The 24,105-nt window shown below is 43.7% G+C and overlaps 1 protein-coding gene across 11 annotated transcripts in view; it reads right to left on the minus strand.

Moving 5' to 3' along the window:
- Positions 1-24,105, minus strand: part of LOC124134449 (F-BAR and double SH3 domains protein 2-like) — a 133,465-nt gene that overhangs the window by 38,015 nt on the left and 71,345 nt on the right. For 7 of the 11 annotated variants that reach the window (XR_007217967.1, XM_048381072.1, XM_048381074.1 and 4 more), the window contains exons 4-9: positions 11,101-11,186; positions 10,738-10,752; positions 2,759-2,903; positions 1,387-1,523; positions 628-691; positions 159-287 (exon numbers count right to left, since the gene is read on the minus strand). Coding sequence is in view for 10 of the 11 variants with exons in the window: in XM_048381072.1 (XP_048237029.1) it covers positions 159-287; positions 628-691; positions 1,387-1,523; positions 2,759-2,903; positions 10,738-10,752; positions 11,101-11,186 (576 nt within the window). In the remaining variant the exon portion in view is untranslated. Of the gene's footprint in view, positions 1-158; positions 288-627; positions 692-1,386; positions 1,524-1,894; positions 1,921-2,002; positions 2,013-2,218; positions 2,245-2,758; positions 2,904-10,737; positions 10,753-11,100; positions 11,187-24,105 lie in introns of those variants that run through there. The other 4 variants (XM_048381073.1, XM_048381079.1, XM_048381081.1 and 1 more) reach the window with 4 other exon arrangements.

A 24,105-nucleotide genomic window follows, 5' to 3' on the forward strand; every position in this document is an offset into this window, starting at 1 on the left:
CCATCAGCCATCACTGACATCTACTGCACTAAATGTAGACAACAATCATCCTTAGGTACTAAGACAACTAACTCGACACTTGACATGAGGGAGTGTCTGAGGGAAACACTGTTTGTTAATTCCTGGTTATAATGTATGTAATTGTGTCTTGTCCTCACCTTGGTGAGATCCGGCATGTCGGTGCTGTAGTAGCGGATTTGGTGGGCGTTGGCCGCTGACAGCGCCAGGATGTAGTCATTCCGTGACGCCGTGGACTTCACCTCGCACGCATCGTACCGACTTTTTAACTGCAACATTCAATTCAGTGTAAAGACATCAATCTGGGAATCACAACTTTCCTGAAACAGAAGACTGCAAATCTGTCTTCACACAAAGTGATCCTGGAGACAAGACAGCTGATGATGTTTTCTTCATAATTTTCTCATCATTAGTGCAGGTATCATTCTGAAATAAGCAGCCACTGGCCTTCTGACCTAAAGACTCAAAAGGACGTAGCACTGCCTTTAGCAATAGTGTAGCAGTATCATGGAGAGTGACATTCCTTTTTGACACTTTACGCCTGTGAAGAATCAAACCCAGGTTTTTGCCATAGTGATTACCTTAACCACTGGGCTACCTTTCTCTCACCTTCGAACACTGCTTCTGCAGACTAGCAAGGGACTGGAACAAACCCGTTGATTTCCTTTTCAATCTGGGGAAGGAAGCACACTGCCATTAAACTCATCTTGGACTCTGTTGTTTGTATGTTTGTTGTTTAACGCCACACTCAGCAATATTCCAGCTATATGACAGTGGTCTGTAAATAATCAAATCTGGACCAGACAATCCAGTGATTGACATCATGAGCATCGATCCACGCAATTGGGATACAAAGACATACACCAACCAAGTCAGCGAGCCGACCACCCGATTCTGTTAGTCGCCTATTATGACAAGCAAAGTCTCCTTTCACGGCAAACATGGGTTACTGAAGACCTATTCTACCCCGGATCTTCAAGGGTCTCTCGGACACTTAGTATGGCAGCAGCAAGGCAAGGTCAAAACTGTGTAAAGATTTAGTGACACAAAAAGTGTCCTCTGATAGACAATGATCTATCAAATTACACAATGGTACATACTTTCACACAGTAGTTCAATCCCTGGAAGTGACATACCAAAAGATGTCTGACACTGCCTGGCAGACATACAGACAGAGAGACAGACAGATGATCATGCACATGCATCGCTATGTAAGTGCAATAATCTTGAATGTGACGTCACCTCACATACTATCACAGGTGATTCTGTGATGAAATTATTTATATGATAAAGACAAAGTCCTGCCTCACTGAACTTGGTTACAGATGAGATATGAAATCACACAAGTTGAACATTCAGACTCCTCACTTGTCTTCTGCATCCCCAGCCTTCTGCCGGGCCTCATGTGAGTAGGTCTCATCCACGTTGTACGCCTTCTGACACTTGGTCATTTCCAACACCGTCTGCCCCAGCTCCGTCTGTATTGTCGACAACTGCGGCGCCACCTGCAACAGCACAGACAACACATCAACGAAAGTCCACACACATCAGACAACAGCTGACAGTCCACACACATCAGACAACAGCTGACAGTCCTCACACATCAGACAACAGCTGACAGTCCACACACATCAGACAACAGCTGACAGTCCACACACATCAGACAACAGCTGACAGTCCACACACATCAGACAACAGCTGACAGTCCTCACACATCAGACAACAGCTGACAGTCCACACACATCAGACAACAGCTGACAGTCCACACACATCAGACAAAAGCTGACGGTCCACACACATCAGACAACAGCTGACAGTCCTCACACATCAGACAAAAGCTGACGGTCCACACACATCTGTCTGATTCAATAATTACCTTCTTCATTCTATGGACTTTGGCCACTTTGAACAAAGTCCAGTCAATAATTACCTTCTTCAAACTATGGGCTTTGGCCACTTTGAACACAGTCCAGTCAATAATTACCTTCTTCATGCTATGGGCTTTGGCCACTTTGAACAAAGTCCAGTCAATAATTACCTTCTTCATGCTATGGGCTTTAGACACTTTGAACAAAGTCCAGTCAATAATTACCTTCTTCATACTATGGTCTTTGGCCACTTTGAACAAAGTCCAGTCAATAATTACCTTCTTCATACTATGGACTTTAGCCACTTTGAACAAAGTCCAGTCAATAATTACCTTCTTCATGCTATGGACTTTGGCCACTTTGAACACAGTCCAGTCAATAATTACCTTCTTCATGCTATGGACTTTTGCCACTTTGAACAAAGTCCAGTCAATAATTACCTTCTTCATACTATGGACTTTGGCCACTTTGAACAAAGTCCAGTCAATAATTACCTTCTTCATGCTATGGACTTTGGCCACTTTGAACACAGTCCAGTCAATAACTACCTTCTTCATGCTATGGACTTTGGCCACTTTGAACAAAGTCCAGTCAATAATTACCTTCTTCATACTATGGACTTTGGCCACTTTGAACAAAGTCCAGTCAATAATTACCTTCTTCATACTATGGACTTTTGCCAATTTGAACAAAGTCCAGTCAATAATTACCTTTTTCATACTATGGACTTTGGCCACTTTAAACACAGTCCGGTCAATAATTACCTTCTTCATGCTATGGACTTTGGCCACTTTGAACAAAGTCCAGTCAATAATTACCTTCTTCATGCTATGGACTTTTGCCACTTTGAACAAAGTCCAGTCAATAATTACCTTCTTCATGCTATGGACTTTGGCCACTTTGAGAGGCTTGGCCGACTCTGCTATCTTCTCCATGAAGATCTCTGCCGCCTGGAGTCGGGCCTTGGCCACCTTCTCTGTCTCCTCCAGGATCTGGTGCCACACGGTACAGGCAGTCCTGCAACACCACAACAGTCTTCACAGCACAGTAGGGGAAGTCTTCAAACAATATATCACAATACAGTCCCCCTGGTTATAGTGCCCCTGGTTATAGTGCCCCTGGTTATAATGCCACCCTGGTTATAATACCCCTGGTTATAGTGCCCCTGGTTCTAATGCCCCTGGTTATAATGCCCCTGGTTATAATGCCACCCTGGTTATAATACCCCTGGTTATAGTGCCCCTGGTTCTAATGCCCCTGGTTATAGTGCCCCTGGTTATAATGTCCCTGGTTATAATGTCCCTGGTTATAATGCCCCTGGTTATAATGCCCCTAGTTATAGTGTCCCTGGTTAAAGTGCCCCTGGTTCTAATGCCCCTGGTTATAGTGCCCCTGGTTATAATGCCCCTGGTTATAGTGCCCCTGGTTATAATACCCCTGGTTATAGTGCCCCTGGTTCTAATGCCCCTGGTTATAGTGCCCCTGGTTCTAATGCCCCTGGTCATAATGCCCCTGGTCATAATGCCCCTGAATATAATGCCCCTGGTCATAATGCCCCTGGTCATAGTGCCCCTGGTTATAGTGCCCCTGGTTATAGTGCCCCTGGTTATAGTGCCCCGGTTATAGTGCCCCTGGTTATAATGTCCCTGGTTATAGTGCCCTTGGTTATAGTGCCCCGGTTATAGTGCCCCTGGTTATAGTGCCCCTGGTTATAGTGCCCCTGAATATAATGCCCCTGGTCATAGTGCCCCTGGTTATAGTGCCCCTGGTCATAATGCCCCTGGTTATAGTGCCCTTGGTTATAGTGCCCCTGGTCATAATGCCCCTGGTTATAGTGCCCTTGGTTATAGTGCCCCTAGTCATAATGCCCCTGGTCATAATGTCCCTGGTTATAATGCCCCGTGTTATAGTGCCATGTTTTACTCAGAGCCTATTTCCTCAGGGTAAGATTCCCTGGTTATAATGCCAATGCCAATGTTTTTCAGACCAAATGTTCCAATTTCCTGGTTATAATGTCATTTTTTTTTCATTTTGACAACAAATTGGCAATTGAGATAACTCCACCTTCTAAATATGTAAACTAATTGCATTGATCTCAGATGTTTTCACAGCTAATCCCCACATAGAGTTGATGTGAAGACTCACACCATCAATGTCTCCACGCAAACACTACAACATGGAGGTGATGAGGAGCGAGGCCTTTCGAGTAGTGCTCAAACTTGACTGACACACTCACACAATTATCAGCTGGTTCAAGGCAGATTAATGTCAAAGACTTCTACTTATTAAACTTATATTTGTCCACTTTGACCCGTGGATTGGCAAGTATCTGATGTAGAATGTGCCGTGGTTCTTATTTAATCTTCAGATATCATGTCAGTAAGGTCGGGTTTTCACCTCCCTGGTTATAATGCCAAGTTCTGCTGGACGACATATACGAGTGTATATACACAAAAATACTGATGTATACAATGGTTTCAAAACCAAACATATCTTATGACACCAAACTGAACATAAAGTGTTTACATAATGCATGATACACATCCACCCATCCATCCATCCACCCACCCACATATCCATCCACCGATCCAGCCAGCCAGCCACCCACCCACCAACCCACCCACCCATCCATCCATCTATCCATAGATCAATCCATCCAGCCAACCACCCATCTATAACTCACCCACCAACCCATCCATCCATCATCCACCTATCCATCCATCCAACCACTCACTCACCCATCTATCCATCCACCCACTCACTCATCCACCCATCCATCCATCCACCCACTCACTCATCCATCCATCCATCCACCCACTCACTCATCCATCCATCCATCCCTAGATCCATCCATCCAGCCAACCACCCATAGATCCATCCATCCACCCACCCACCAATCCATCCACTCACCCACCCACTCATCCATCCATCCATCATCCATCCATCCTGCCAACCACCCACCTATCCACCCACCCACCCATCCATCCATCCATAGATCCATCCATCCAGCCAACCACCCACCTATCCATCCATCCACCCACCCACTCACTCACCTATCCATCCATCCATCCACCCACTCACTCACCTATCCATCCATCCACCCACCCACTCACTCACCTATCCATCCATCCATCCACCCACTCACTCACCTATCCATCCATCCACCCACCCACTCACTCACCTATCCATCCATCCTGCCAACCACCCACCTATCCACCCACCCACTCATCCATCCATCCAGCCAGCCAGCCAGCCATCCATCCATCCATCCATCCATCCATCCATGCTGCTTTTTGGAAAATTCAGGCAATATCAGGAGGGCTTCACATATTTCATGTGGGGAGTCAAACCAGGGAGCCCAGCATAAGGAACGCTTTAACCACTCAGCCACACCACCATCATATTTAAATGAGGAGTGTTCGGTACAGAACATTGATATTTCTACCTTGTCTGAGGAAAGTTATTGAGCAGATTCTGCACTACCAGCACTGCTCACATTACACCCAGGCAGTTAAGAATCTAACAGTTTTCTTGAGTAGACAACGTAGACAAATATACCTCCTCCGACCTTAAGATAAAAGCTTTCTTAACATAGAAACACAGACAATTCCATTTGTACAATCACAGATACAAAATTAATGTCCAGTAGATAAAACCCATTCAACTGGAGACAAAGGCTTCCCTATACCCACTAATGTGGCAGCTAACATGATCGACTACACCTCTACGGCTTCAGTACAAGATGTGATGAATTTCTTGAGATGCTGTTGCTGGATTGTGCGGGATGACATGGGTTTCCATGGTATTTATGAAGGCAATACAAGCAGTGCACACCAATTGGATCAGCTGTGGGGCTGAACACACAGCTTGATGGGTCTATAGACGCCAGTGACTGATTTCATCACGTCCTGCGACACTATTGACAACCTGCCTCTCACCGAGAACACCCTCGGTCACAGCGGGGGCACTCGGCCAGCATTAATTTGCTTATTTATCTAACTGTCCATCGATATTTCTAATCAAGTGGATGCAGCAATAAAAAGATATCGACCGAACAGGACATTCAATAACTTTTTTCAAAACCAAACAAATATACATCTCTGAGAATCATCTGAAAGCTTCAAACATGGAGTACATGCATCAGGGAATGTACTCCGACCTGTCTGAACTTTGTGATGAGGCTTTGCTGACAACTGTGAAAATATATCACCACTGCTTCCAGATATAACACAAGATAAACAAACTTATTCATTCATTATGATTAATCACAATTATGATGGCCCCCGAATGATTTTGTTTGCTTGCAGTCCCAGTGTCAAGCTAACATTGCCAGGGTTATCTACATATCGAGTGGTACCCAACAGCATCAATACATCCTGGATCAACACCACTGTAACGGCTGCAGTAACACAGCCGTAGTGGATTGTGATAGCATACATGTACATGGTGGTCGTAACGGGAGGGGCTACTATTAACTAAGTGGGGTTGGGTAGTCTAGTGGTTGAAGTGTTTTTCACTCACTGGAAACTCTCTGGCTGGTGCAGTGGGTGTGGCTTCTGATACATTGGGTAGAGGGATAGAGGAGCCCCTATACTACTCAAAAGAAGTTAAGGATCACCCGATTCTTTCATAATGGTAAAGTTAATCTGTCATGACATGAGAGATTAGCTATAGTAATATGAAAGAATCAGGTGATCCTTAACTTCTTTTGAGTAGTATATATTTTACTACACCAGAATTCTACAGGCAGATGACCAACATGCACTGTAGAATTAATTGAATTATTCTACAACATTCATTGGCTACAAACCATAAAACCCAAACCTATAAATGAATCTTTTCATTAACTACTTACATCCAAAACATATACTTTCCAGATCAAAAACAAAAACTGCTGGAGATTTGAGGCCACAAGATGGCAGTCCCCACGAAACCACCACATGGGTTTCATTTCACAGAGCAAAAAGGTTTTTGTAGCTTCATGGCCAGTATTTTCTTGTACTTATCAATATCCCAGCAATATGATGGTGGCTTGTAAATGCTTTTTGGCCTCATATCATGGAAACAAAGACCCTATTACTCCCTCGAAAACTGACAAGGATCATGACAACTGATTGAAAAAGTAGAAACTATTTAAAAAATGGAGCAAAAATAGAAATTGTGCAAAGCAGGATGTTATTGCAATTGACAGATACTATATTCCATCAACTCTTTTCTAACAACTGCATAAGAAAAACGGTTTACTAGATCAATGGAAGGTGAACATTACATAAAAAAAATAGAGCAAAAATCGAAACTGTGCATGGCAAATGTTATTGCAATTGATAGTTGCTACTTTCCTACAACTACTCTCAGAGAACCACACAAGAAAAACAAATTTAGAGGTCCAGGCATAAAACCATTAGTCATCCACAGATGTTTGCAGACATGGTGTGATTGTCTGGCTGCTGGTTGGTTGGTTGTTTACGCTGCACTCAGCAATATTACAGCTATATGACGGCCGTCTGTAAATAATCGAGTCTGGACCAGACAATCCAGTGATTGACATCATGAGCATCGATCCACGCAATTGGGATCGATGACATGCATCAACCAAGTCAGCGAGCCTGACCACCCAATCCCTTTAGTCGCCTTTTACGACAAGCATAATCACTTTTATGGCAAGCATGGGTTGCTGAAGACCTATTCTACCCCGGATCTTCACGGGTCTGGCTGCATGTGAGTGAGTGAGTGAGTGAGTGAACAATGATCAGACCAGGAAGTGGTTGACACTATGTGTATCAACCCCACACTGAAGGATGACACATTAATTCAGTCACAAATTTGATGTATCTTTTGGCTGTTCCTAAAAGCACTTTCCACACAACCATTCAGGACATGCACAGATACATGATAAACCATCAGATCCTTCCCCACAGGAAATACAAGCCCTGTCACCACACACTGCATCATGAAAACCAAGGGATGCTTTGGGGAAAGTTGTCTTTAGCCACTGTCCTCAACATGCATCACCACCCTACACACAATGAAGTTTGTGTTCATGAAAACTCAATTTCCCTGTGCAATCCCTAACATGCCACGTCCCATTTAGCTCGTCCTCAAACTATTACATCGCCTGACATATATTAATCTAATTAAATTCATGCGGTTTATTTTTTAGTAATTTCATCAATATTTAAAATGATGGTTTGAATTTTCTAACACAGAGAGAAGGCTCACCAGCAGTTAATAAAATCTTAATAAGACCTGAATGTTTTTTGTTTTTCCAGTCTAAGCTCTGAGGCATCAAAGGACTAGTAATCAATCCAGAACCTTTTTGGATTTAAATGAAATTTTAACTATTGATAGTGGGGTCTGATAAGCTGAACTCCTGTCTGCAAGTTCCGTCACAGGACACAAACATCAAGAACACACTGTAGGATGATGGGAGTCCGTTTATTTTCAGAATTCTCTTCAGAAAAAGACGGCCACTAATCGTCAGAGACTTGCTGTTTGGGATGAAGGCTATTGTGGAATATGACCATGGCGGTGACAACCCCACGGGGCATGTTTGACACGGAAGGTATGGATGTTCAGCAGCTCCCTTGATACCACATCTCCTGCTGACAGGCCTGAGTCAGAGCAGTGAGTGAATGTTGTTTAATGTCTGATCAGTATTCCAGCTGTATCACAGAACCCTCGATTTAACTGAGTCATAGGCCAGGCAACCAGTCAACAACATCCGACATTATCGGGGTACGTAACGATGTCGGGAGCAGCATTAATGGAACTTTTCATCCTCCAATACATCTCCTAGATGTACATCATCCATTGTCTATCTGCTGATATATACGTCTGATATCCCGTCTCTGTCTGCAGGTTATATAGATCTGATATCCCATCTCCATCTGCAGGTTATATAGATCTGATATCCCATCTCCATCTGCAGGTTATATAGATCTGATATCCCATCTCCATCTGCAGGTTATATAGATCTGATATCCCATCTCCATCTGCAGGTTATATAGATCTGATATCCCACCTCCATCTGCTGGTTATATAGATCTGATATCCCACCTCCATCTGCAGGTTATATAGATCTGATATCCCATCTCCATCTGCAGGTTATATAGATCTGATATCCCATCTTCATCTGCTGGTTATATAGATCTGATATCCCATCTCCATCTGCAGGTTATATAGATCTGATATCCCATCTCCATCTGCAGGTTATATAGATCTGATATCCCATCTCCATCTGCAGGTTATATAGATCTGATATCCCACCTCCATCTGCTGGTTATATAGATCTGATATCCCATCTCCATCTGCTGGTTATATAGATCTGATATCCCACCTCCATCTGCGGGTTGTATAGATCTGATATCCCATCTCCATCTGCAGGTTATATAGATCTGATATCCCACCTCCATCTGCAGGTTATATAGATCTGATATCCCACCTCCATCTGCAGGTTATATAGATCTGATATCCCACCTCCATCTGCTGGTTATATAGATCTGATATCCCATCTGCTGGTTGAATATTTCACATGTCTTACCCACAGCGTTAGAAATAACTGAGTTCATAAAAATCGTACGTTTACTCATGCAAATATCACTTCATGCTCACCAGTTCATTGTTTAGGTCATCCGAATCTTTTTGTGACGTAGGGTGGGAATGAAGTCACACTACAGTCGAGGGTGACTACAAATGACTCAATAAATGAAGATTCTTTAGGTAGTTCAATAGTTGTGGTTTTCCTAAGACAGTGATTGTGATCAGTGCATTTATAATGGGCAATTTAGGAAATTATCATAATAGCATTTGTGTCACACTGATTTTACAAAACTTGTGTAAGAATGCATGTATTACCCTTGCTCTCACTCGGAAATACAAGAATTCTGACACTCGTATCGCATAATTGTTATGCTACACATGCTTGTACAACAATCTCTATATATCCTGCCTGTATCTGTTCCATGACAGCCAATGTTCTGCTTGTTCTTATTCTTGTTCTTGCCTGTTCCAGTAATGGTGGTTGCCGACATGTACTTTATCCCAGGCTTAACATGAAATCAATTCCCCCTGGCAGGTGCTTCATCTCAGAGACCGCATCAGTTTGTCGATAGTTCCGCGAGTCAGCATCTTGCAGGTCTTTAACCAGTATGCATTGTCCTGTCACATAACCAACTCAGCCTCTCATATCATACTACTGGGAAAAAGAAGAGCTGTCATCCTTGTATGCATCAATATATCTTTGATTCCAAAATGTCAGGTAGATGAACAAAAACAGGATAGCTTACATTGTTTTGTGCTTCTCTAACTTATGGGTTGTGCTTTTCACCTGTTATCAGGTGGCGCACCAATTATGTGAAATCTGGTACACACTGCTCGTCATACTTCCAGTGTCCTACTGTGGCGTACGTCATCCGTTCTCATTATCAAGGAAGGGACATCGACTTGACTTCTTCTACTGACTACTATACATAGGAACACATTGTTTTCAAGATGTTTTCAAGATGTTTACTGATGTTATGGCAGGTGTGCCCCGGAAACAACATGATGCACTTCACCTACCATTCTCGGTGGGTATTTTTAAAAATGGAATAGAGAGAAAAACATGCCAAACAAAAAAACAACATTTAGCCAGCACATAAACGAACTAATACATCAATGACTCAGAGGCAAAAGAGACTGGAAGCAAATGAAGTTACGAGATCATTTCCTGATTCGTGTTTAATTTCTGAACAAACGGAAAACTCAGGATAAAAAGCAGTGGTGTGAAACAGTGGTGTGGCCAACATGGCCAGCAGGTGCTTGACCAGAACGAGCTAGTGACAAGATGATCGGCAACGATGAGGACACCTACCTTCCGTCCGAGTAGCTGAGAGCATTAAGGGAACACAGCCTCAAACGTTAATGTTATCTCACATGTCACATCACAAAAACAGAAATACAGTTACAAAGGTTATTTTGCATATTAATCCTCAATTCAAACAAACAAAATTGACTTTTCTTATAACAAAAATATATATATACTTGGATTTTCTTTCAATGATACATGTTTTTGTTAATTTACAAAGCACATTCTTGAATGACTTTCAGTGATTTTTTGTTTACAGCATGAGAGGAAGTTAATGTGAAAGGTTCTCAGTACAGGCATTAGTAGTTAAAACAAGGAGCAACACTGTGCTGGTGAAACCGCCATCTGCGACAAAGGGAGACAACTTACTTGTGTTCCAGTCCATCTTCACTGATGATGTCAGGCTGTGACGGGAATTCCCTCTTGAGCAGTTGACTCGACAGCTTCAACAATCCCTGGAACAACAGAACCATCTGTCAGTTTGTTTGTTTGTTTAATGCACTCAGTAATATTCTACCTATATGATGGCAATCTGTAAATAATCGAGTCTGGACTAGACAATCCAGTGATTGACATCATGAGCATCAACCTACGCAATTGGGATATGATGACATGCATCAACCAAGTCAGCAAGCCTGACCACACGATCCCGTTAGTGGCCACTTATGGCAAGCATGGGTTGCTGAAGACCAATTCTAACCCGGGTCTTCACAGGTGCAGAACCATCTAGTGTCGGGAGTTACGGCTGTAGTTACGGCTGTAGTAACGGCTGTAGTTACGGCTGTAGCAATACATGGCTTCACAGGACACCAGGTGGCAGCAGACACCCAATCATCCCCAGAGACGAGTTAGTTCATTACACACTGTTTACTGTGAACATTTGACAAAGCAGACAGGGTCAACCATCAATATAGGTATCATGTCAGGAGTCAAACTCCAACTGTATTCAGATTGAGTGGACACAGATCCACTGGGCTATCCAACCACAGTTAATAACAACAGATGAAGAGACTGAAACTATGAGATTGATAAGTATCACACCCATGATAGGAGTAGAAGGAGAACAAATATACTTAGGCAGCATGGGTTGTATACTCCCCAGGGAGATGAGAATGAAAATCGAGTGCCTGCTGATCCATTGACCGGGGTAATAATAGTGTAGTGCTATGAGCATCCTCTTGGTGAATGGAATCTTGTGCATCATAAATGCACTTATTATTATTATTAGACCATGAATTCAAAATACTATTTTCTGTTGCTAGATACAAAAGGTCAAAAGCTGTCCTGGCTGGTGCCCAATGAGATACTGCCATTTGATCACATGGAGTGTATTACCACTCCGCTGTTGACACACTTAAGTTTTGTGTACTGCCGAGCATTAAACGTGATATTAATCTATACTATAAGTAGCATAGAGTATGAAGACATGAATTATTTATGGATAACATCTTCTTTATTGTTTGTGCAACATTTCAGGGCCACTTGCTGCCCTTTCATTAAGTAAACACTGTAGGATAGAGTACTGATGTCGGTACAGTATTAGCACATAAAGGTAAGATTATGTATATCCATGAGACATCGAGTCACCTGTCCTCCATGGCTCTGTCTAACTGACTCCAGTTTACAACATGTACACAATGTCGTGTTGCTTGTCACGGCGTGGTCAATGTCGCGTTGCTTGTCACGGCGTGGTCAATGTCGTGTTGCTTGTCACGGCGTGGTCAATGTCGTGTTGCTCGTCACGGCGTGGTCAATGTCGTGTTGCTCGTTACGGCGTGGTCAATGTCGTGTTGCTCGTCACGGCGTGGTCAATGGCGTGTTGCTCGTCACGGCGTGGTCAATGTCGTGTTGCTTGTCACGGCGTGGTCAATGTCGTGTTGCTCGTTACGGCGTGGTCAATGTCATGTTGCTTGTCACGGCGTGGTCAATGTCATGTTGCTTGTCACGGCGTGGTCAATGTCATGTTGCTTGTCACGGCGTGGTCAATGTCATGTTGCTTGTCACAGCGTGGTCAATGTTGTGTCACGGCGTGGTCAATGTCATGTTGCTTGTCACGGCGTGGTCAATGTCATGTTGCTTGTCACGGCGTGGTCAATGTCATGTTGCTTGTCACGGCGTGGTCAATGTCATGTTGCTTGTCACGGCGTGGTCAATGTCATGTTGCTTGTCACGGCGTGGTCAATGTCATGTTGCTTGTCACAGCGTGGTCAATGTTGTGTCACGGCGTGGTCAATGTCATGTTGCTTGTCACGGCGTGGTCAATGTCATGTTGCTTGTCACGGCGTGGTCAATGTCATGTTGCTTGTCACGGCGTGGTCAATGTCGTGTCACGGCATGGTCAATGTCGTGTTGCTCGTCATGGCGTGGTCAATGTCATGTTGCTTGTCATGGCGTGGTCAATGTCATGTTGCTTGTCACGGCGTGGTCAATGTCATGTTGCTTGTCACAGCGTGGTCAATGTTGTGTCACGGCGTGGTCAATGTCATGTTGCTTGTCACGGCGTGGTCAATGTCATGTTGCTTGTCACGGCGTGGTCAATGTCATGTTGCTTGTCACGGCGTGGTCAATGTCGTGTCACGGCATGGTCAATGTCGTGTTGCTCGTCATGGCGTGGTCAATGTCATGTTGCTTGTCATGGCGTGGTCAATGTCATGTTGCTTGTCATGGCGTGGTCAATGTCGTGTTGCTTGTCATGGCGTGGTCAATGTCGTGTTGCTCGTCATGGCGTGGTCAATGTCATGTTGCTCGTCATGGCGTGGTCAATGTCATGTTGCTTGTCATGGCGTGGTCAATGTCGTGTTGCTTGTCATGGCGTGGTCAATGTCGTGTTGCTCGTCATGGCGTGGTCAATGTCGTGTTGCTCGTCATGGCGTGGTCAATGTCATGTTGCTTGTCATGGCGTGGTCAATGTCATGTTGCTTGTCATGGCATGGTCAATGTCGTGTTGCTTGTCATGGCGTGGTCAATGTCATGTTGCTCGTCATGGCGTGGTCAATGTCGTGTTGCTTGTCATGGCGTGGTCAATGTCGTGTTGCTCGTCATGGCGTGGTCAATGTCGTGTTGCTCGTCATGGCGTGGTCAATGTCATGTTGCTTGTCATGGCGTGGTCAATGTCATGTTGCTTGTCATGGCGTGGTCAATGTCGTGTTGCTTGTCATGGCGTGGTCAATGTCGTGTTGCTCGTCATGGCGTGGTCAATGTCGTGTTGCTCGTCATGGCGTGGTCAATGTCGTGTTGCTCGTCATGGCGTGGTCAATGTCATGTTGCTTGTCACGGCGTGGTCAATGTCGTGTTGCTCGTCACGGCATGGTCATATATGACCTCCTTCAGTATTCACGAGTTGTCACATCACGACCTTCTTATCACGATCTAGCACAGCCTCTCGATGAGAACACATAACTAGCAATATTGAGCAATGTGTGTATCTGTAACAGTTACGTTACATAAATGAATACCGTGTATGGCCGCAGATAAGTCGACCCCGTAGATAAGCCGAGGTATTAACTTGACCATTGAAATATGAAAGAATATGATATGACCCGTAGATAAGCCAGTGAAAGGCAACGACACACCGCGAAGTCGGACTGCAAGACTGTACCGGTACTTGCAGATATTCAATAATATAACAGCAAAAATGTTGTAATTATATTAACAAAGTCATTATAATTTCTAATAAAGATTTAACATAACAGGTATATATCCACTCCCCTAATGTGGGAAGCTGTTTCTGTTGTCTTTGTTAACCTCATAATGATCATTATGTTGCCATCACCCACGAGACGCCATTTTGTGTATCGGTGTATATAGAATTATGAACGCCTGGGAAAATGGCTTCTCACCAATTTGCTTCAATTCAACATCAAACATTGCCGCCATTATTGAATTAAATAAACTATGAACACATTGAATGACCATCATTTACTCACAGGCTTCTCCAGTTTATTAAACTAATCTCCCGAAAACAAAGGAATAAGGCCCTACTCCCTACTGTTATGTATTATAGGGAGACGTGTATCGAGACGTAGTGACTTGTTATGTCCGTCGGTTCCTTCTTACACTCTCACCCTCCATATTCAGAGGTTTTCCTCCCAACTTATTTATCTTTCAATCAATGCATGAATGTCGTAAATTTGTTCAGGTGGAAAATTAAAGTATTCTAGAATGCTTCGAAGGTTTTACATTCCAACACAAGCTGACGACCACCCCATATAGATGGTGGACAGAGATAGTCCTGTCACCACCAGGCAGTGACACACACAGGGGGGGGGTGGAGAGGGGGATGGAGGCGTTTACAGCTACTGACTTCTGTTCCTGTGACATGATGTTCACAGTAGTCACATGTTCCTACCATTGTGTCTGTGTGTCATATTGTGTCATTTTGTGTCTGTCAGTGAATGTTCCTCCCATTGTTCTATGTCATATTGTGTCATTTTGTCTTTGTCAGTGAATATTCCTCCCATCGTTCTGTCATACTGTGTCATATTGTGTCATTTTGTCTTTGTCAGTGAATATTCCTCCCACTGTTCTAAGTCATATTGTGTCATATTGTGTCATAATGTCTGTCAGTGAATATTCCTCCCATCGTTCTGTCATACTGTATCATATGGTGTCATTTTGTGTCTGTCAGTGACTGTTTTAGTATACATTCAACTGTAAAGGTGTAACATCAAGACTGCACTAGTGTCATTAGCACATCACATCCCGCAGTCAGGATATGCTCTATCATACAAACATGTGGTCGCACTACAGTGACTGGCCTCACATTAACACACTGAAGACGTAGTGACTTGTTATGTATTACATGGAGACGTGTATCAAGACGTAGTGACTTGTTATGTATTACTGAAGAACACGACAATCATCGAGGCATTACATCCAGCAGAAGGAACATGACAGTATGCCAGGCATCCTCTTAATAACTGACAATATCCCCATCCTCGTCAACAGTGCATTTTCAGTGACGAAGGAAAGGTCAAGCAAAGCCTGGAGCCGTCTCATCAAGACATGACCTTCTTCACCACCAGCGGGTGATAAATGACCTCATCCTTCGTCTTCAAACATCGACTTCTGACCTTACCTGTAAACGATACAGGTGTCATGTGTCCCTATGTGTCCCTATTAAACAACACTCATCACCCCGGTGCATGTCTGAGAAGGACCGTCTCCACTTAACACCAAGACTTAAATCTACAAATACACTTAACCAGTGAGACTCAATGCAATCACTGACACAGCATTCGACCACACAATAGGCCAAGAACTGCTTAATCACCATCACAATTCACTTCATCACCATCATCATCATCATCACCACCACCGTCATCACAAATTGTCACTCCCCACATCAGCATCATGGTACACTCAACCAACACAACCACATCATCCCCATCATCCCCATCGTCATCATCATCATCCCCATCATCATCACCATCACCATCATCATTATCATCATTATCATCATCATCCCCATCAGCATCATCATCACCATCCCCATCATCATCATCCCCATCATCATCACCATCACCATCATCATTATCATCATCATCCCCATCGTCATCATCATCCCCATCCCCATCCCCATCATCATCATCATCATCATTATCATCATCATCCCCATCATCATCATCATCCCCATCATCATCATCATCATCATCCCCATCATCATCATCATCATCATCCCCATCATCATCATCATCCCCATCATCATCATCCCCATCATCATCATCCCCATCATCATCATCATCCCCATCATCATCATCATCCCCATCATCATCATCCCCATCATCATCATCCCCATCATCATCATCATCCCCATCATCATCATCATCCCCATCATCATCCCCATCATCATCATCCCCATCATCATCATCATCATCATCATCATCATCCCCATCATCATCCCCATCATCCCCATCATCATCCCCATCATCCCCATCATCATCCCCATCATCCCCATCATCATCATCCCCATCATCATCATCATCATCATCATCATCATCCCCATCATCATCATCATCCCCATCATCATCCCCATCATCATCCCCATCATCATCATCATCCCCATCATCATCCCCATCATCATCATCATCATCATCCCCATCATCCCCATCGTCATCATCATCCCCATCCCCATCCCCATCATCATTATCATCATCATCCCCATCATCATCATCATCCCCATCATCATCATCATCCCCATCATCATCCCCATTATCATCATCATCCCCATCATCCCCATCGTCATCATCATCCCCATCCCCATCATCATCATCATCCCCATCATCATCCCCATCATCATCATCCCCATCATCATCCCCATCATCATCCCCATCATCATCATCATCATCATCATCATCATCATCCCCATCATCATCCCCATCATCATCATCATCCCCATCATCATCCCCATCATCATCATCATCATCCCCATCATCATCATCATCCCCATCATCATCCCCATCATCATCATCATCATCCCCATCATCATCATCATCATCCCCATCATCATCATCATCCCCATCATCATCATCATCATCCCCATCATCATCATCATCATCATCATCATCATCATCCCCATCATCATCATCCCCATCATCATCATCATCCCCATCATCATCATCATCATCATCATCATCCCCATCATCATCATCATCATCATCATCCCCATCATCATCATCCCCATCATCATCATCCCCATCATCATCATCATCCCCATCATCATCATCATCATCCCCATCATCATCATCATCATCATCATCATCATCATCCCCATCATCATCATCCCCATCATCATCATCATCCCCATCATCATCATCATCATCATCATCATCCCCATCATCATCATCATCATCATCATCCCCATCATCATCATCCCCATCATCATCATCCCCATCATCATCATCATCCCCATCATCATCATCATCATCATCATCATCCCCATCATCATCATCATCATCATCACAACATCACCGTCATCACAAATTGTCACTCCCCACATCAGCATCATGGTACACATGAGTCATCATGTCCTCTTTTCACCAGACACATCAAATGCTTGGGGCAACTATTCGGGCATTTCACCCATGGCAGTAGTATTGTGAAGGTAAAAACACTATTAAACAGCATTGGGGTGGTTAAAAACACTATTGAATAGTATTGTGATTATCAAAACCACTATTCAAAAGCACTGTAATATGTGCCGGGTACCCCTTACTTCGATCTCACAATATAGATTTGCTGCCTTTAGTAAACATATCTCTAATCATAGCTATCATTTGTATTACGTCTATTATACCTATCAATGGTCCAGACAGACCGTGCACAAATGCAGTGTATTGATTGTTCCATCAATCATTACATTTGGAAAACAAACCACCACTGCAGTTAATGATCATTTCAGGAAATATCTTTACATCGTTGAAAAGTTTCTGAAGTTGCTTTAGTGAGTGAGTGAGTGAGTGAGTGAGTGAGTGAGTGAGTGAGTGAGTGAGTGAGTGAGTGAGTGAGTGAGTGAGTGAGTGAGTGAGTGAGTGAGTGAGTGAGTGAGTGGTCAACTTGAACAACTGTAAGATTGGGTTACTTAAACAACAAGTACAACTAACCAGAGCCTAACCCTAACCCATGAAGATGAATATTCATAAGATATGTTCTGAATACTTTAAGAGCTGATACCAAGTCGTTAATACAGGTAATTACTGCAGGTACAGAATATATACACACCTGTTCTATGTGGTTAAAGCAGGTGGTATTGAACCATATTACTCATTCCTGGTTTCCATGGAAACAGTCTGGCTATTGAATTTGATTTACATTTGGTTTGTATTACGTAAGCACATACCTTGGAACAGTGTGAAATCAAGTAGAGTCAGTGACTGGCCTGTAGATAACACAAGTTGACTGTATGTTATTGTATGTCTCCGTCAATATTTCATGCACACAATGATGGCCTGTAAACAAGACCAGCCAGTGACTGAAAGAATGAGCATTGTTGTCCATGGCCTGTAAACAAGACCAGCCAGTGACTGAAAGAATGAGCATTGTTGTCCATGGCCTGTAAACAAGACCAGCCAGTGACTGAAAGAATGAGCATTGTTGTCCATGGCCTCTAAATAATCAAGTCTAGACAAGCCAGTGGCTGAAAGAATGAGCATTGTTGTTCATGGCCTGTAAATCATCCAGTCTAGACCAGCAAGTGACTGAAAGAATGAGCATTGTTGTCCATGGCCTGTAAATAATCCAGTCTAGACAAGCCAGTGACTGAAAGAATGAGCATTGTTGTCCATGGCCTCTAAATAATCCAGTCTAGACCAGCAAGTGACTGAAAGAATGAGCATTGTTGTCCATGGCCTGTAAATAATCAAGTCTAGACAAGCCAGTGACTGAAAGAATGAGCATTGTTGCTCCATGGCCTGTAAATCATCCAGTCTAGACCAGCCAGTGACTGAAGGGAGCATTGTTGTTCATGGCCTGTAAATCATCCAGTCTAGACCAGCCAGTGACTGAAAGAATGAGCATTGTTGTCCATGGCCTGTAAATAATCCAGTCTAGACAAGCAAGTGACTGAAAGAATGAGCATTGTTGTTCATGGCCTGTAAACTAGACCAGCCAGTGACTGAAAGAATGAGCATTGTTGTCCATGGCCTGTAAATAATCCAGTCTAGACAAGCAAGTGACTGAAAGAATGAGCATTGTTGTCCATGGCCTGTAAACTAGACCAGCCAGTGACTGAAAGAATGAGCATTGTTGTTCATGGCCTGTAAATCATCCAGTCTAGACCAGCCAGTGGCTGAAAGAATGAGCATTGTTGGCCATGGCCTGTAAATAATCCAGTCTAGACCAGCCAGTGGCTGAAAGAATGAGCATTGTTGTCCATGGCCTGTTAATAATCAAGTCTAGACAAGCCAGTGGCTGAAAGAATGAGCATTGTTGTCCATGGCCTGTAAATAATCAAGTCTAGACAAGCCAGTGACTGAAAGAATGAGCATTGTTGTCCATGGCCTGTAAATAATCAAGTCTAGCCCAGCCAGTGGCTGAAAGAATGAGCATTGTTGTCCATGGCCTCTAAATAATCAAGTCTAGACAAGCCAGTGACTGAAAGAATGAGCATTGTTGTCCATGGCCTGTAAATAATCAAGTCTAGACCAGCCAGTGACTGAAAGAATGAGCATTGTTGTCCATGGCCTCTAAATAATCCAGTCTAGACCAGCCAGTGGCTGAAAGAATGAGCATTGGTGTCCATGGCCTGTAAATAATCAAGTCTAGACCAGCCAGTGGCTGAAAGAATGAGCATTGTTGTCCATGGCCTGTAAATAATCAAGTCTAGACCAGCCAGTGGCTGAAAGAATGAGCATTATTGTCCATGGCCTGTAAATAATCAAGTCTAGACAAGCCAGTGGCTGAAAGAATGAGCATTGTTGTCCATGGCCTGTAAATAATCCAGTCTAGACCAGCCAGTGACTGAAAGAATGAGCATTGTTGGCCATGGCCTGTAAATAATCCAGTCTAGACCAGCCAGTGGCTGAAAGAATGAGCATTGTTGTCCATGGCCTGTAAATAATCAAGTCTAGACCAGCCAGTGGCTGAAAGAATGAGCATTGTTGTCCATGGCCTGTAAATCATCAAGTCTAGACCAGCCAGTGGCTGAAAGAATGAGCATTGTTGTCCATGGCCTGTAAACTAGACCAGCCAGTGACTGAAAGAATGAGCATTGTTGTTCATGGCCTGTAAACCATCCAGTCTAGACCAGCCAGTGGCTGAAAGAATGAGCATTGTTGTCCATGGCCTGTAAATAATCCAGTCTAGACAAGCCAGTGGCTGAAAGAATGAGCATTGTTGTCCATGGCCTGTAAATAATCAAGTCTAGACAAGCCAGTGGCTGAAAGAATGAGCATTGTTGTTCATGGCCTGTAAATAATCAAGTCTAGACCAGCCAGTGACTGAAAGAATGAGCATTGTTGTCCATGGCCTGTAAATAATCAAGTCTAGACCAGCCAGTGGCTGAAAGAATGAGCATTGTTGTCCATGGCCTGTAAATAATCAAGTCTAGACAAGCCAGTGACTGAAAGAATGAGCATTGTTGGCCATGGCCTGTAAATAATCAAGTCTAGACCAGCCAGTGACTGAAAGAATGAGCATTGTTGTCCATGGCCTGTAAATAATCAAGTCTAGACCAGCCAGTGGCTGAAAGAATGAGCATTGGTGTCCATGGCCTGTAAATCATCAAGTCTAGACCAGCCAGTGACTGAAAGAATGAGCATTGTTGTCCATGGCCTGTAAATAATCCAGTCTAGGCCAGCCAGTGGCTGAAAGAATGAGCATTGGTGTCCATGGCCTGTAAATAATCAAGTCTAGACCAGCCAGTGGCTGAAAGAATGAGCATTGTTGTCCATGGCCTGTAAATAATCCAGCCTAGACCAGCCAGTGGCTGAAAGAATGAGCATTATTGTCCATGGCCTGTAAATAATCAAGTCTAGACCAGCCAGTGGCTGAAAGAATGAGCATTGTTGTCCATGGCCTGTAAATAATCAAGTCTAGACCAGCCAGTGACTGAAAGAATGAGCATTGTTGGCCATGGCCTGTAAATAATCAAGTCTAGACCAGCCAGTGGCTGAAAGAATGAGCATTGTTGTCCATGGCCTGTAAATAATCAAGTCTAGACCAGCCAGTGGCTGAAAGAATGAGCATTGTTGTCCATGGCCTGTAAATCATCAAGTCTAGACCAGCCAGTGGCTGAAAGAATGAGCATTGTTGTCCATGGCCTGTAAATCATCAAGTCTAGACCAGCCAGTGGCTGAAAGAATGAGCATTGTTGTCCATGGCCTGTAAACTAGACCAGCCAGTGGCTGAAAGAATGAGCATTGTTGTCCATGGCCTCTAAATAATCCAGTCTAGACCAGCCAGTGGCTGAAAGAATGAGCATTGGTGTCCATGGCCTGTAAATAATCAAGTCTAGACCAGCCAGTGGCTGAAAGAATGAGCATTGTTGTCCATGGCATGTAAATAATCCAGCCTAGACCAGCCAGTGGCTGAAAGAATGAGCATTATTGTCCATGGCCTGTAAATAATCAAGTCTAGACAAGCCAGTGGCTGAAAGAATGAGCATTGTTGTCCATGGCCTGTAAATAATCCAGTCTAGACCAGCCAGTGACTGAAAGAATGAGCATTGTTGGCCATGGCCTGTAAATAATCCAGTCTAGACCAGCCAGTGGCTGAAAGAATGAGCATTGTTGTCCATGGCCTGTAAATAATCAAGTCTAGACCAGCCAGTGACTGAAAGAATGAGCATTGTTGTCCATGGCCTGTAAACAAGACCAGCCAGTGACTGAAAGAATGAGCATTGTTGTCCATGGCCTGTAAACAAGACCAGCCAGTGACTGAAAGAATGAGCATTGTTGTCCATGGCCTCTAAATAATCAAGTCTAGACAAGCCAGTGGCTGAAAGAATGAGCATTGTTGTTCATGGCCTGTAAATCATCCAGTCTAGACCAGCAAGTGACTGAAAGAATGAGCATTGTTGTCCATGGCCTGTAAATAATCCAGTCTAGACAAGCCAGTGACTGAAAGAATGAGCATTGTTGTCCATGGCCTCTAAATAATCCAGTCTAGACCAGCAAGTGACTGAAAGAATGAGCATTGTTGTCCATGGCCTGTAAATAATCAAGTCTAGACAAGCCAGTGACTGAAAGAATGAGCATTGTTGCTCCATGGCCTGTAAATCATCCAGTCTAGACCAGCCAGTGACTGAAGGGAGCATTGTTGTTCATGGCCTGTAAATCATCCAGTCTAGACCAGCCAGTGACTGAAAGAATGAGCATTGTTGTCCATGGCCTGTAAATAATCCAGTCTAGACAAGCAAGTGACTGAAAGAATGAGCATTGTTGTTCATGGCCTGTAAACTAGACCAGCCAGTGACTGAAAGAATGAGCATTGTTGTCCATGGCCTGTAAATAATCCAGTCTAGACAAGCAAGTGACTGAAAGAATGAGCATTGTTGTCCATGGCCTGTAAACTAGACCAGCCAGTGACTGAAAGAATGAGCATTGTTGTTCATGGCCTGTAAATCATCCAGTCTAGACCAGCCAGTGGCTGAAAGAATGAGCATTGTTGTCCATGGCCTGTAAATAATCCAGTCTAGACCAGCCAGTGGCTGAAAGAATGAGCATTGTTGTCCATGGCCTGTAAATAATCAAGTCTAGACAAGCCAGTGGCTGAAAGAATGAGCATTGTTGTCCATGGCCTGTAAATAATCAAGTCTAGACAAGCCAGTGACTGAAAGAATGAGCATTGTTGTCCATGGCCTGTAAATAATCAAGTCTAGCCCAGCCAGTGGCTGAAAGAATGAGCATTGTTGTCCATGGCCTCTAAATAATCAAGTCTAGACAAGCCAGTGACTGAAAGAATGAGCATTGTTGTCCATGGCCTGTAAATAATCAAGTCTAGACCAGCCAGTGACTGAAAGAATGAGCATTGTTGTCCATGGCCTCTAAATAATCCAGTCTAGACCAGCCAGTGGCTGAAAGAATGAGCATTGGTGTCCATGGCCTGTAAATAATCAAGTCTAGACCAGCCAGTGGCTGAAAGAATGAGCATTGTTGTCCATGGCATGTAAATAATCCAGCCTAGACCAGCCAGTGGCTGAAAGAATGAGCATTATTGTCCATGGCCTGTAAATAATCAAGTCTAGACAAGCCAGTGGCTGAAAGAATGAGCATTGTTGTCCATGGCCTGTAAATAATCCAGTCTAGACCAGCCAGTGACTGAAAGAATGAGCATTGTTGGCCATGGCCTGTAAATAATCCAGTCTAGACCAGCCAGTGGCTGAAAGAATGAGCATTGTTGGCCATGGCCTGTAAATAATCAAGTCTAGACCAGCCAGTGGCTGAAAGAATGAGCATTGTTGTCAATGGCCTGTAAATCATCAAGTCTAGACCAGCCAGTGGCTGAAAGAATGAGCATTGTTGTCCATGGCCTGTAAACTAGACCAGCCAGTGACTGAAAGAATGAGCATTGTTGTTCATGGCCTGTAAACCATCCAGTCTAGACCAGCCAGTGGCTGAAAGAATGAGCATTGTTGTCCATGGCCTGTAAATAATCCAGTCTAGACAAGCCAGTGGCTGAAAGAATGAGCATTGTTGTCCATGGCCTGTAAATAATCAAGTCTAGACAAGCCAGTGGCTGAAAGAATGAGCATTGTTGTTCATGGCCTGTAAATAATCAAGTCTAGACCAGCCAGTGACTGAAAGAATGAGCATTGTTGTCCATGGCCTGTAAATAATCAAGTCTAGACCAGCCAGTGGCTGAAAGAATGAGCATTGTTGTCCATGGCCTGTAAATAATCAAGTCTAGACAAGCCAGTGACTGAAAGAATGAGCATTG

The sequence above is a fragment of the Haliotis rufescens genome, unplaced genomic scaffold (genome assembly GCF_023055435.1).
Source record: "Haliotis rufescens isolate VD_foot unplaced genomic scaffold, xgHalRufe1.0.p SCAF_35, whole genome shotgun sequence".
Classification (NCBI taxonomy): domain Eukaryota; kingdom Metazoa; phylum Mollusca; class Gastropoda; order Lepetellida; family Haliotidae; genus Haliotis; species Haliotis rufescens.